Source organism: Triturus cristatus, chromosome 4_1, assembly GCF_964204655.1.
Source record: "Triturus cristatus chromosome 4_1, aTriCri1.1, whole genome shotgun sequence".
NCBI classification, from domain to species: domain Eukaryota; kingdom Metazoa; phylum Chordata; class Amphibia; order Caudata; family Salamandridae; genus Triturus; species Triturus cristatus.
The window spans coordinates 866,133,272-866,149,195 of record NC_140585.1 but is presented as its reverse complement, the minus strand read 5'-3'; the positions used below and the strand labels follow the sequence as shown (position 1 = coordinate 866,149,195).

The 15,924-nt window shown below is 42.3% G+C and overlaps 1 protein-coding gene across 1 annotated transcript in view; it reads left to right on the top strand.

Annotated features, from left to right (window-relative positions):
* PODXL (podocalyxin like) overlaps positions 1-15,924 on the top strand; it is a 194,421-nt gene that overhangs the window by 79,801 nt on the left and 98,696 nt on the right. Inside the window, exon 2 of the mRNA XM_085653586.1 lies at positions 6,796-7,425. Coding sequence (XP_085509712.1) covers positions 6,796-7,425 — 630 coding nt within the window. The remainder of the gene's footprint in view (positions 1-6,795; positions 7,426-15,924) is intronic.

The window sequence follows — 15,924 nt, the reverse complement described above, 5'->3', positions numbered from 1 at the left end:
GCCTAGCAGCACAGGTATACCAGCCCTGCCACTGAAGGTATAGCTATTTCAGGCGGTTGCGTACTTGCGGTGAGGCAAAATGTCATCACTCACAGTGCCAGGCAGACGGTAGTTGGTGTAGGCTGAATTGTATAAACTTAAAATTAAGAAATAACATAGTGGGCTCTCAAAAGCACTGTGGTTATGGTATATTTTTTAGCAAAACAATTTTATGGACGATTAGAAGTTCTATGTTTCTGTTCTTCCCCCTTTTAAAGAAGACACAAGGGGTCTAATTGGGAATAAAAAAACAGTGGCAAACTGGCTTAAACTGAACTTGGGGCCTATTTGCATCACATAATGCTGTTATATTCTCAGGTGTTCAGATTTCCTGTCACAAGATACAGGAGGTTCATCAATTCACCAGATCCCAAGGGCAGCAAAAGTGACAACATGCACCCTTCGAGTCCGCAGTGGCGTCACAGGGCTGACCCCTTGTTCTGGATCCGGCCCATAAGAGGTCTCCTATTTGCTGCTGAGGGGCTATGGAGGGCCAGGGTGTGGACACTCTTGAAAGTAAATAGCTTTCTGTTTTTGTCTTCTAGACTTTTGGCACCAGCCGGAGGAGTGTTAAGGGTACCAAAGAACAAGCTAGGGTTAGCAGGTGCTAGTCTTTGCACCACTAAATGATGTCCGCAAACACATCTAATACTGACTTTGTTTTGGGCCATTCTCCCATAACACTTCCAACGTCACCCACCAGCTCCTCCAGTAGCCGCATGGCCAGCTCTAAGGATGATCCTCCCCAGTGCTTTCAGCATGGCAGCGGCGCTGGACCGCCTCCACATAAATGCTGTGCTTCTTCCCTTGTCTCCTTTCTTTAGATCATTCCCTTGTGGCATCATGTCTGCACCCAAGGCTCATCTGCTGACCCTGAAGAAGCTCTTGTGAGGTACAATGTTTTTTCACCCCAGGGTTATTGACCATCCATCAGCAAAGTCTCCTGCATGACAATGTATTAATATTTTTTATATTACTATCTGCCTCCTTGAGTACCTTCTGCCAAGGATTTAAGCACTTCCTTTCCTCCGACTGCCAAACTTGATGACTGACACTCTTAGGCATGGTGTGCCTACCTGGCTTTATCTATCTGTGGCCTTCAAAATGCTTATGGGCTTTACAGTCATGTATCCTGTGCAGGCACAGTGTGCTCAATGCTATCTAATGCTCACTTCCAATTGTACTGCATCATCATTGCACAGTGCTCCACATAGGGTGGTTTTGCACCATTGTCATGATCACAATCACTCGTGCCCTTGAAGCTGGAAAGAGGTCTCGGACCGAAGGAGCAGGGAATCTGAATAAAAGAAGCCATGTTTGATGGATAGCGCACTCCTGGCTTTAAAATGGATTATGGCTCAATGTATACCTGTGTGGAAAGAGTCCCTGGTTGTTCTAGCCGGGAATAAGGAGCTTGCAATAAAGTCACCCCAAACCAAATAATTATTGTGTAAAGAATATAATGAGTTATGCCAGAATGGCCCTTTAGAAGGTAATTATCTTGGAATACATTTCTTCAGGTGGTCTACAGTCAGTGGTCTGTGGTAGACCCATAGAAATCATTTTTCGGACTGCAGATGTAGCAGTGACTCAACAGGAAGACATTCTCTGATTTCTCTCATAAACAAGCATTGGCATAGCCAATAGGTCTCGCTTTTTGGAACCTATAAGTATTTAGTTATGCAGCAGAATATCCTTGGTGCAACAACACCAACTGTTGCATGGCTCAACGCTTATAAGGTCCCAAATGCGAGACCTATTGGCTATGCCAATGCTTGTTATTTATTTATTATTCATAACAGATATTTTAAAGCCCGAAGAACGTCACGATACATATCAGCATTTTGTGTGGTTTCATCAATTAGAAATTTGAATTATTCATTCCAGCTGTTTGAAATAAATATAGCCTTTAGCCGTCATCTGTTGCTGGCTTTCACAGCAAGTTGTTTGGGACTGTTGTCAATCACTTTTAATTCAAATTCGGCTGACTTTACTTAAAAAAAATACACTAGCTCGTCATGGGATTCAAAGACTGTGTGACGTCAATATTTACGGTGATGTCATGAGGTGATAGCGTACGTGATGATGTCACTTCGGCTTCACCCCGACCGGAAATAATAAGACCACTGGCACATACATACTGATGACTGTTTGACTGAGAAGGGATGGCAGGGAAGAGAGGGCCATTGGAGAGCAGGTCAGTTAGAAATATTGGGAGATTCAGGGTGTTTCTCATACCCTACAACACATTCCACCATAACGGAGAGAAGCAGAGCTCGGGGAAGCGACGTCACGCTAATTTATGCTCGCTCGGAGAAGGGCATAGAAAAGCATGCTGAAAACAACAGAGATGAGTTTATACACCGGGCCTCCATCACATTCCGGCGCTGGAAACCCGGCCTTGAAAGGAAGAACTGTCAGGCATTTATTTGAAGGCATGTTTTAGGGCTGTGTTTTGTGTACATACAGATGTCATTCTTAAGAGGGTCTCTGTAGGGTCGAGGACTCTTCCGTGAAGCCGGTGAAGGGAAACCTTCCTGCACAAAAACAATCACAAGACGCCTTTTCCTCTTTCTATGGGTGTGCAGTAAGCAGTACACATAGAAAGAGGATAAACAAGGAGAAATAAATATATTTCTTCTCGTTGTGCCTCCCTTACACCTCCCCTTGGGAGACTTCCATTTTTGGCACTGCCTCAGACCTACGATTTCTCGTAATTCTGGGGCAGTGTCAAAAAGCCATTGATGTTGCTGGCAACGCATCCAGCAACACCCCTTGGGGCACATATTGATAAGGCCATGAAAAGCCACGTAACGTTGCTTTACGTGGCCTTATAAATATGCCAGTGGCACATTGCGGCACCGGATCGTAAAAAAAAGTGACGTTCCAGCGGCGTAATAGTGCCGGTAGGGCCTCATAAATGAGACCCTATGTTAGTAAATGTTACAAACATAATATCTCCACAATTTCTGACGTAAGTAGTCAGCATTACAACAAATCTCCTTGAAATACGCATCCCTATGTTGAGAGGGGCCACTACAGAAAAAACATTCTGCACGTTAGGCAACTATCCTGCTGTCCATTGTACAAGCTATGAAACCTGGCCAGCCTGTCTTAAAACTAATGTAAAATCTATGTTTTTAGAGTGGTCAGGAGTCAAAGAATGGTTGCCAAGTTGACACAATCTTATGTATAGTAACTGCTAGTTCTGACATCTCTTGCCAAAAACAAACTGCATTCTGGGACACGCAGCTTTCCTTTTCGGCGCTGGATTCAAAGATCTAGTATGCAAGTCGTGCTGACTCCAAATTCAGATCTGCATTTTTGGGTTCCATGCTAAGCCTTTAAAAACCAGAAAATGTTCCTATAGGTTAATCACAAAAGAAGTAAAGTCAATTGTACACATTTCACAATGAATACAGCCCATTTGACAATACCAGAGTCTGCACAAGGTACACATCACTACCGTAACAGAGATTGAACATCTAAATAACTACAGTGAGATATTTAATTTTGCTGACAACCGTATGTTACTACTGACTTGCCTAATATACAATATGTACAATCAAGCAATATATTTTTACAGGCTTCACATATACAAACAATCTATTTTTCCCCAATACTCCGTACAAAAACTTTTTAAATCTCTGCATATAAATCTTATTTGATCTTTTTGCATATTTTTAATATTCAGCATATTGAATTCTTTGACTGACAACTTGTCTTCCTGAGAGCCCATAATGCAGTAATTTGTGTAGAATAACGTGCAGAACTCTGGACCTTGCTGCACCCATGGCGTGCCCTACTGCTTTGAAAGCCAACGCCACCAAAGCTTGGGCGCTTGCCGTGAAAAGTGGTGGTTAATGGTTCTAAATATACAAGGGCCTCCCGTCTTCAAATTCTAGCCTGGGAACTGGCTTTTTCCCCTTGGTTGTTTTCGGGTTTCCTACTGATGGCTCGTAGATGAATGCAGCACAGCAGGAGCTTGTCTACAGCCTTTGTCTTCATAAGTTAGAATGATGATGGACCTACTCAGCCTCTCATCTTCTGGGGTCGATACAATTTCATGGTTGAGTTGGTGAACAAAAAAACCTGATCAGCTCTAAGACACTGTTAAGCGGTGAACATGTGCTTATGAAGGAGTGGCTATGTCGTGGGAAAAGGACTTGTGTTCGTGGCCTCTCGCACTGGGGAGGGCAGGGGATATTAGGGTATGGCGTATGGGCTGTGTTTCAGACGTGAAGCTCTTAGTCTCCCCCGCCCCCACCAATAAGCGAGTGTCTCTCTGTCAGGTGCTGTCATTGAGGGCTCTGTTGCCCTTGGAGAAGGGGGGATCGCCGTTTGACAGGAGGTGGGCCCTAATTCTCACCTCCATGGAGATGACCTGTGCATTGAGGTGAGCGATACTTCACCTCGGTACCTCTGCTTAATTACTATTGATTGTAGTCACTTTTCTTTGGATTATTACTCACTCATGCCCCGTTGTCGTAACTGTTCTAAGGTATCACAGCAATAGACCGGATTCCATAATTAATGTTATAATGATTTAAAGATAACCTCTCCGACCATAAAAAAGTAATTATTTTATAGGCTCCGACCATAAACAAGTAATTATTTTATAGGTGTCTGGAAAGGCATGAACCTGCTTGTAGGGGAAAAAAACATAACTCTCCGACCTAAATATCCTTAATTGAAATCTGCCAAATGCATTATCGAATTTCAGGTGTTCGTGCTTGGATAAACGTAATTGTAATGGCAACCAACAGGGTGTGCTGAGAAGCAAGGTGCTTACATGATAATATTAAGGCACCCTCTGGTACCAGTGACGTTTTGGCGCGGTTCACTCGCCCGTGAGTTGCAGCATTAATAAGCACAGACGATCTTTTGTGCGCCAAACATACAGGCTAGCCCCCTGGGCTTCAGGGTGCCCCCTACTGCACTGTGCACGGGCGGTGAGGTCACTGTCCTTAAAGCTCCTGGCTGGGTCCGGAGCATATGTGGAATTTGCAGGGGGGCCCCCCTCAGGTTTCGTTACGCCACTGCTACTATTGCTTTCTAGAGGTACCCACGTGAAGAGTCCGTGTGTAATCTCGCATCGTTCCCGTAAGCTCTAGCTAGTAACGCATGGCTCTCTCATCACTATCATTAAACCAACCAGTAACTTCTATTCACAAGAAGAGACAGCAAAATAATGCTTCCGGTATTAACGCAACAAGTACCAAAATAATCCTTAACTCTGCAAGTTTTAAAGGCATCTTGATGGCCCAATTAAAAATAGAAAATATGTTGGTGCTCAGCCAGTGTCGTACCCTGATCACTGTAGAAGTACATTCCTTAACATTTCAAGAGTTTCTACTGAAGGGATTCCATCGCTCACTTTTTGTTGAATAATAAGTCCTCCAGCCATTTGAGCTCACTCACTAAAATCTATTCTGTCTGCCTTTGGGATACCCTCTAATGGCCTGCCAGTCCCAAACGTCCCTTCTCTGGCCCCACTTTTGAGTAGATCAGGGACGGGGATACCTACTAGCTCTATAAGAGTGGCATCAGCTAGTGTGTGTTTCTTCTCTTGAACCAAAGTCTACATCTTTCCCTGTTTCTACCCTTTTATGTCTATGCCTGACACTGGTACCCTACTTCATGAGATGCCATCCTCCTTGTGTATGCACTTCTGGGTTTTCAGTCCAGGGTTAATCCGAGTGAATGAGCGAGAAAGTAAATGAGTCAACAAGGGAGCCTGTGAGAGAGTGAGTGAGTAAATGAAAGATTAGTACTGGGTGAGTGGATGAGTAAGAGCATGAGTAGGTATAAGTGAGTGTGGAAATTTATATAATCTGTGCATTACCCAGACTGGAACCTCCACTTGGCAGTGGATGGCCAGTGGCCTGACTTCTGACACTGACAGCTGTCAGTGGCCCACTGCTCTGGGACCAGTGTTCATTCCTCTTGGATCACCACTTTCTTTCCATAAGCCACTCCATGTCCGCCTACTTTGCAATATGCCTTTTGGGCATCTCTGCCTCTAGAATTTGCTTCTCCGCAACAAGAATTGAAATACAATTCCTCTTTCATCTTGGTCTTTGGCTTTGCCCCTTAATTTCCCCCAAGATCTGCGTTGGTTGCATTGGGTCTTTGGTTCCAAATCCACAATCTGTGCCTTCCTCCATTGCACTCAATAAGACTTTAATCATCCCTGAGCTTTCTATTCTATTCCATAGTAGCCGAACATAATATGACAAACTCTCATGCCCTTCACCTAATCCCAAAGTCATTTCTGTATGACTTGAGATTGTCACCCTATCCAATCTTATTATATAGTGTTATTTCCTGCTTCCTAATTGGGCTAGTAGAAGGATATAGCTATTGCTTGGGTGTTCATTCATCAATATTCATTCCTCTTCTCTGTAGGCATCTCAAAGCACAATTTCATGTCTCCTGGTCTCTCCTTTCTACACCAAGTTTACCCACAGAGACCAGACTAGCACTAATTTGATTACTATTAGGGATATGCATGGACATAGTTAGAGGCTCACCACCTCGTCAGACACAGAGAATTCTGACCTTCACACAAAAAAAGGCTGAAATTTAGATGATGTCCAATAGAAGGTGGGTATTAAGATATTGCTGGGGGAAGGAATGTTTCGGAACATGAAAATATATATTTTTTTATTTAAAAAATGCAATGGTCCCTGGTCTTGGCCTTGAAGATTGCTACAAAATATTCTCAACCTGATTTCTGTTTGTATCTTACTTTAGGCTTTGCTGGACTGTCAACATTGAAGGCTGATAACCCGACTGTACCTTCAGTGCCCACAATTTCTCCTACTGGTCAAACCAGCCCATCGGCAATAATGCATGCAAGTTCTGCAAAATCAACAGAAACAACACTGCAACCTGCAACTGGCTTGCCAACAGCAGGACAGCCACCTAGCAATCTACCTTCACCAACCTCTGTCGTTCAAGTTCCTTCGACATCCGTTCGAGCTCGAACCAGTCCAGCATCCGGCCCAGGCTCACACGATACCTCTGTAAGCGGATCACCTGTAAGCCAACCATCAGAAACCTCTAGTACGTCAACAAGCGCCTCAGTGTCTGGCCTTTTACCTAGTCCTACGGCAAAAGCTTCGATTTCCTCAGAGACTACAGCAGCATCAAAAAGCATCTCGGAATCTGCCATTCTCTCTGTCTCCACTACAGCAGCTTCAACGCCTTCACAGCCCACACATGTTACTTTCTTCAACAGGGATACCAGTAAATCTCCCGGATCTTTGGTTGTAGATCAAAATCAGAGCCCAACTGTTGGATCTAGTATACCAGGGGGCACAACCAAACACATCACAACTGCAGCCCTTTCTCCAGCACCCGAAGGTCCTGTTTTGACAGCAGGTAATAAAAATATCTTAATTGTTTATAATTTCACTGCTACACCAGAATCTGATTTATTTGTAAAACTGTAATCAACAAAAACAGGCAAAATCAATACTGAACATTTGAATGGAAAATGCAGAGTATTTCTGACTGATTCTGCATCTGTATCCACCTACAAATAAAAATAAAAAACATATATATGTATTCGGAAAAGATCCGATTTATAGTACTATTCCCACAAATAGAGAACTATGCTATAAAGAGCATATGAATTACAAGGGAAACACAGGTGAAAATGTATTCTGGAATATCTCTCCAATCATTTACCTGGGAATCTTTTTTAAGCATTTGCTTTATGGATGCATTCTTTAAATCAATTGATCCAGTGCATAGTTACTGCCATGTTAGAATGTATGTTTTCCTGTATTGTGTGGAGTAGGCACTAGATCAGATTTACAGCCTGCCTTTCACATTATATTAGATTTAGGAATGGGCTGAATTGATCACCTGGGCCTGCACCATGTGTTTCAGGAAGTTGCATCTTTAAGAAGATACTTTCCAAAGATGACAGAATTTCAAAAATACCAGTTACAGGTGCAGCTGCTTGCTACATTACCACAAGGAGGCCTGCACATCTATAATTCCTCTTATTGGCAACTTACAACAAACCAGGGGCATATCTGGAATAGGATGCAAGTTGGCTTCTCACCAATGCACTGAATTCTCATTTAAGGCAAACAACAGAACATGGGGCGGAAGGCTCACTGGAACTCAAAAGTCGCTACAGGATCCCATCAGTGTGGCAGGATGTCCCTTATTGACTGTCATTGACTTAAAGAATTAGGCAATAATGCAAAGGGTACAACAGCCTCTTCCTATACAGATGCCAGTCAGTGCCATCCAAAGGATTTTGGGGACCCGGGCAAAACATAATTTGGGCCCACCTGTACAGAACTACTTTGAATTTTATAACCCATTTCCTATTAATTCAATCCCACATGATGCCAAGCATTACCAAATTTAATGTTAATCTTTAACAGGGTCCCACCAAAACAGTTGAAATATTTCTTGGACGGGACCCCAAGGATCCTTAATAAAACACTGCATAGACAGACAGAGTTAGAGATGGAGGTAGACAGAGAGGGAAAGAGGTTTAGAAAAATCTAATAGACAAAGGTCAAATAGAGAGAACGTTCACTCTCCTAGCGGGACCCTTGGGAGGTGTGGGCCCTGGGCAATTGCCTCTTTTGTCCATACCTTAAAACACCTTTGATGCCAGTGCTATATTGATATCCAGATAAGCACTGCACCTTTCTACCCAACCTCACATTGACTTACTTCAGCAGCAGGGAGAGAGGAGGAGGCAGAATGCTCTGAAGCTCCCTCAGGCATGTGAATGTCACATTAACACACACTGGGAACTGGATACAGATATTCTCTGGGGCCAGATTTCTGATCGGTATTTTTTAGTGAAAAGGGTATGCAAATAGCCTGTTAGGGAAGAGTTCTCATCGGTCCATTTAATGTTGGTGATATTTTAATTTCCACTTTTATAGACTCAGTAAATACGAGGGATGTGCACTACTGGCACAGAAATTTAGACAGCCATATCTATTGACTAAGCCAAAAAAATGATAGATGGAAATGTTTGGTTTAATCTTACAAATTGGTAATTTCTATGCGCCATATCATCACTCTTGGGCTTGACTGGCATTACAGATTAGAGCAAACATTATGCTTATGACTCCTGACCATGCCCCAAAATAAACAAAACACAAAAGTGTTACGCTAAATTTCATCTATGGTTATAGCTGGGACAAGATGCTGGTCGAAACATATGTAATACTGTACCCCAGAGACATTTTCATTGTAATATTGTTGTGTGGAGGTGAAAGTAGCACTAATACTATCTAGATAAATGTTCTTAGGATAAAGACCTTGGAACATCATGATGAAAATGAATTGGCAATAGAGAAGAAGGTGCCAAACAGCCACATCTGTAGTTGCTTGAGTAATTTAATTGATCTGTGTACAACTTTCAAAGAGATCAGCAGTGAATTATAAATATTAGCTCCCTGGACTTGAAAAGCTCAACCCCCAGACCTTGTGCGGCACAAGATGGTGGCTTTCAATAAGATTTTGTGGCAAACCATTGACAGAGGAGTAAGTGTTTCTAAAAGATTTGTAGAGTACACTTATTCTAGATTCACATGTTGTGTATTATTCCAGAAACTAGGGATTTTGTTTGCACATGTTCTTAGAAATAACTAGTTTTTATGTTTTCGATGCATTGAGTATGACTCACAATGAAGTCAAGCATAAGCCCACAATGCCTCTGTGCTCAGTTGCTATCTTCAGATTTATTTTCTGTCAGTGGGAAAATTGGATCTATGTTTGAACAACACTTGGTGAAAACAACATGGTTGTAAACTATGATCCTACGTAAAGGACGTAATTTAGATGTTATATGACCAAAAGCTTTTCAGTCCAACTAGGACATTGGCTGCAGCATTCTGAAAATGTTATAGCTGTTGCAGGGTGTTTGATAGTAGGCCCATTTCCAAACTAAGGTTTAAGTCTTGGTGGCCAGCCTGTTTCTCTGTCAGGGCAATGGAATAAATTACCCCGTCTCCCTGACAGAGATTCGGCCTGCCAAATTAAGAAATCTAATTCTGTGGTGGATGTTTTTTTCTGATTAGTGCAGTGATAAAGTACAACTTCTTAATTTTTTTAGGACTACATTTCAGTATTAAATATTGACTTCATGCAGTAGTTTGACACTTGGTATCTGAGTCATGTGAAAAGAACTCATTACAAATCCTTAAGTTAAGGTTCTTTCTCTGTTTATTGATCCTAATTATTATCCAACAAATGTTTCGCCTTATCCACTGGCGTACAGGCCTGGGGCTTTTTCAAGGCTTAAATTAATTCACAAGCAAGGAGCAATAGAACAGGTCTGGCCTAGTTCATCCGTGACATATGGTTTTAAGTTTGGGCACAATTAAGAATTTTGTGTTGATTCTGAAGCCAAAGACCAAGTTTTGTGATTGATGCATGACTTATCATCTAGAGAAATCCGAGCTCACAATTCAAAGAGACACGGTCTCTAAATATTGGCCTTGTATCTTTATCTGTCCGTCCTGGAGTCAAGAGTGGCATAATCACGGTAGCCTGTTGTTCATCTGTGTCCAATGTGGTCTGTGGCAGTTCCTGGCAATACATTGTAAGTTTGACAAACAGGTATGGCAAACATACAATGTCGTTTTTATTTAACAAAAGAAAATTCCAAAGTGGGATTTTCTTTTTGAAAATAAAAAAACAATGCCCTTCCCCTCCTCACCATGGCAACTTCCCGACCATGGTGAGGGCAGCATTGAACACTTTCCCATGCCCCTTACCTCCAGGTTTCTTCTGGCGGTGGCAGGCATTCAAAATTGTCTGTATGTCCACCTAGCTAAATTAGGTAGGCAGACATTAGTCAAACCTCCAACGGCCCTTGCTCCACCAGAGAGTTTTGACCATGGTGGAGACATAGTAGTCTTCACCATCATCAAACCTAGAGTCTGTTCGATTCTAAATTGGGAAAGCAGACCATAATGTTGGTGGCGAGGGAACTCCATGGCCGTAGCCAACGTTTAACTCGGGCCCTAAATTGTTGAGTGCACAAAAGCATTGACAATAGTGATTTGCATTGGAGCAAGATAGGAAATGTAGCAACCTTCTCAGCAGATTGCGATGACAGCAATATTTAGCCTAAGGGAAATTCCAAGTAAAGTGCTTGCATTTTTTATCAGTAATGTGTCTGGATTTGCCATTGAGGAAGTCCAGAGTCTATCAACCAATGCTTGGGAATAATTCGGCATTACAAAAGTTTTTGATTAGAATAGATTGAGCTTCAAAATGTTGAAGCTCATCCCCCAGTCAGTGGTTTTAAGAGCAGTTCATAGTTTATCAGTTAAAGTATCAGATTAGCTTCAGGACAAATAGCATCGGCGTTTCACTGTATACATGTACAGTTTTCCAACATATTCATGTAGCAGATAAACCAGAGGACATAAGTATTTATTAATCAACAAAAAGGCAACAGCACAGCCAGGGGGACCTTGAGCAAATCAGCTTTTGAGGTGAGTCGAAATGGCTCAACTGAACAATTTGAAATTAAGATGAAAGGAAAGATTAAATCCAGGTTGTATTGTGGTGTGAGTTAACAATGACGGAACCCTTTTGGCTCCCAAGGGACTCCATAAAACTGTGACGTAAGTGTTCATATGTAGTGAAGTGAAAGCAGGTTTCAAATGTTTGCGGTTACACTCAAAAGAATAAAGACGTGTAATACCAAGCTGCATGTGTATCATAGTCATTGGTGGGTACCCAGGCTGGGGAGGAGGTTAAAACTGGCGTTAAATAGGGGATGCGTAACCTGTAGATCGACTGTGCTCTCCCAAAGAGTTCTTCCTTGGTCCAGCCAAATTACTCGTGCGTGCCACACGTGCCTCAGTCGAAGTGGAGAATCGACGTTTGGCAAATGTGGAGTCAAAGTGCCACTCAAGCTGGTGTGAAGCTTGTAACCATAACGAAAGATTTACCGAGAAGTCTACACATCGTTGGCCACGAACCTGCTGGTAAGGCCGTAAAGAGAGGCACCCCATCACAACGCAACATAGAGCTATACATCATATGGAGCAATAACACTAAAGGCAGATGCAACCAGATAAGGAAAAGAAGCACTGAAATTACCATAGTCAAATGCAAAAAAAACGTACAAGTAGAATACACAAAAGCACTAGCTTGACAAAACAGTAAATGCTAAAACATACTGTCAATCGACATACCAGAGCCTCGATACAAAGAGTTCTAGGACCTCAGTGGTGGGTAAGGTGACCCAAAAAGTAGTACAGGGTTGTACTTACAGAGCTGTCCAATATATGAAGTGGCACACCGCTAAAGCTGCCAGGTGAAGGCTCAGAACAACTCCAAAGGTCTCCATAAAATTGAAGGGCTCCTATGGACACCAAAAAGAGGTCACAGTTCAACAGAATGTCCAAGATGACCCAAAAGCCAGCCTGTCCCGCCATTAGACAAATATGTTAAGGCTGTGGGAAGGAGAACCATTTTTTAATGGTTTGCAAGGCAAAGGATAAAGTAAGTGCATCATGGCTCGAAGACAAAATGGCTGCCCAAATGTTCCAGAAACAATCAATGTTCTACGCATGCCCACAAGGCCATGCAGAAACACCAGTTGAGGCAAATCAACATCAAATGAAGTTGATTGTCATATAAATCTTCGCCAAAAAGTTCTTCAGTATAAATATCAAGTGAAAGTGAAGATGATGGTTATGCGATGTCGATGTTTACCTCAGAAAACCATAGCCAATATTGGACTGGCCGCATGTGAAAAAAATGCAAGTCTAAGAAAAGTCGACAAGAAAAAACACAAAAGTCATTCCAACATTGTCCTAAAATTACACTAAAAGCAAATGGTTGCTCAATACCTTTTGTTATCTATAGAGGTGAGTCGATAAACGTTATGCCTGAGGAGAAATACTATGAAATGTCTCCACTGCCCCGACTTATGCCGTAGAAAACGAAAGTGTAAACATGGGCTACATATACGCCATTAAAAAGTCAAGGTTAATTTGTAGCAACGATAAAACACAAGACAAAAGTACAAGCACCCATTCATGTACTACAGGGTACTGCATTAAACGCCTGTTTACTCAGTTTTAGCACAGCTGCTGATATGGAACTGATATCAGTGAACTGCAACAAGAATGCTCATTATGAATTAGTAAGTCAGTTCCCTTTGTTGTTTCATGGGTTGGGAAATCTTAAGACTATGAAAGTAAAAATGCATATTAATGAGGTTGTACATTCTGTTGCTCAAAGACACAGATGAATTGCATTTCATTTACAAGTAGCTGTTGAGAAAGAGGATGAATCTTTACTCAAACACGATATAATTCAGTGGTTTACTGGTCCAACACCATGGGTTTTTGCCATACTTGTAGAACTCAAAAAAGTCAGGGAAGGAGCTGTACTCAGCTGTGTTGATATGCTTCAAGCTAACAAGACAATTGGAAGAGAACGACATCCAGGTTCGCACATTACCGACATGATCACACAATTGAATGGTGTGAAAGTCTTCTCTCGCCTTGGTTTGAATAAAGGATATTATCATCAGTTGGAACTCAAGGAGAATTGTGGGTACATTACCACCTTTTCTACACATATTGGTCTGTTCTAATATAAAAGACTGAGGGTCTCATTTACTACAAAATGACGCAGCGCGGCACCGCGAGCCACTTTGCTGCACTGAGCTGCGTCATTTTAAAAGCACAGGGATACATTGTGTTAGCAAATATACGATGCATCCGTGTGCTTTCCCCTGTGCTGGGGCACAATTGGCTGCTATGCCCCAGCACGGCCACCCTTGCATCACGTTTAAAGGGTTCCTGTGTTGCAGGATGTATGTCTCTGTGCAGGAAGGGCCACCTTACTGCACAAAAACAATAATTGATGGCATTTTTCACATTCTGCAGCACGCATAGAAAGAGGAAAAAATGAGTAGAAATAAAAGTATTTGTCCTTGTTGCGCCACTCCTATGCCTTCCGTGGGGAGACATGGGATTCTGACGCATTCCCAGCTGTACAAAATCTGGGAATGTGCCAGGCTCCATGGATGTTGTGTGGGAACACCCACAGCAACACCCATGGAACGCACCTTTCATGCAGAGTAATGAGTGAAAGTGGATCATATTTACAAGGCCATGAAAAATCACACAAGGTGACTTTACGTGGCCTTGTAAATATGGGCAAGCCCTTTGCGCCGCTGGTGCTTTTAAAAAAGTGATGCACCGGGGGTGCAATGTGCTTGTAAATTAGACCCTAAATGTTGGTGTGTCATCAGCCGTAGAGCTCTTTCAAGATGCCATTTGACATATAATAGAGCGTAACATGAATGTTTTCAACTATAGTGATGACGTATTGGTTTTTGGAGCTACACAGCAGGAGCACGATAAAGTTCTCTCACACAAGTGTGTTGTTTACTTGCCAATGCAGGTTTAACTGTGAATGCTGAGAAATGTGAGTGCCATAAGACAAAACCTAAATTCTTTGGTCCTATCTTTTCCGATGGGGATATGACACCGGATCCAGGTAAAGTGCAAGCTTTGTCAACAGCTAGTCCCCCACAAGATGTTTCCATGGTACGTTCATTCCTTGGCATAGCTAGATACTGTTCCATATACATACAAGACTTTGCCGCATTGAGTGGTCTATTGAGAGATTCGGCGAAAAAGAATGTTTCTTTTCTTTGGTCACATGAATGCGAGCAAAGCTTTAGTAAAATCAAATAGGCTACTCAGAACACCACTGAAATGGCATACTTTGATCCAAAGCTTTATACAAAGGTTGTTGTTGACTCTCGCCAAGTCGGGTTGTGGGCAATTTTTGGCCAGCCCAGTGGACGTTCAGATGCTCGAAGGCATATTTTGGCATATACAAGCAGAAGTTTGTCTTAAACTGAACGCACCTATTCACAACCCGAGAAAGAAAGATTAGCAGTGGTGTAAAATAATGAACACTCCCAAGTGTGTTTGTATGGAAAGCCTTTCATGTTTATGACAGATCATCAAGCATTGTTGACCATCTTTGGCAATCCAAAGGCCAATATGCCTCCTGACATTGAACTTTGGCGCCTATGATTACAATAATACAACTACACAATTGTTCATCGTCCAGGGAGAGCCCTGCTGACTACTTCTCATGATTGCTAATGATTAAGGAGAAGAGATGCACTCCCATTTGTAGTCCTGCAGTTAAACATATTCTTTCTTTTGTAGTTTTTTGATGGCGTGCAATACCTGCTTTGCGCTTCGTCTCGTGGCGCTGTGACAATACTATGAAACCACAAGGAACCTCCAATCCGGTTCCCTCAAGCTGCACTGCCACCCCAGTGCAGTGCAGATTGAGGGAACCGGATTGGAGGTTCCTTGTGGTTTCATAGTACTTCTCATGATTGCCAGTACAGAGTCATGGTACCCCTTCCAAAACAGTTGAAGCCTACATAAATTTCATTGTGAGATCGAAAACACCTGTTGGCATTTCATTGGAACAAACTGTCCCTGCCACAAGCTAAGATGGTGACATGTTGAAGCTAAAGGACATTATTACACCTCAGTCTTGGAACCAACACAATCGACCTTGTGACAGTGAATACCAGAAATTCAAAAACGTCAAAGATGAACTGGCCATTACTCAAGAAGGTATTTTCTTACAAGGTTCAAGAATTGTTATTCCTGAGAGTCTGTAACAACAGAAAATTGATGTGGCCATGAAGGACATCGTGGAATTGTTGCCACAAAATAAGCTTTTCAAGACCAAGTCTGGTTTTCTCTTCTCGATGAATGAGTTGAAAGAGGATTGAAGGCTTGTCACCTATGCAATTGCTTATCATTGAAAACCGTTCAACACACCTTAAACATGTCTGAGGTGCCAAAACATGTCTGGGAAAGAAAT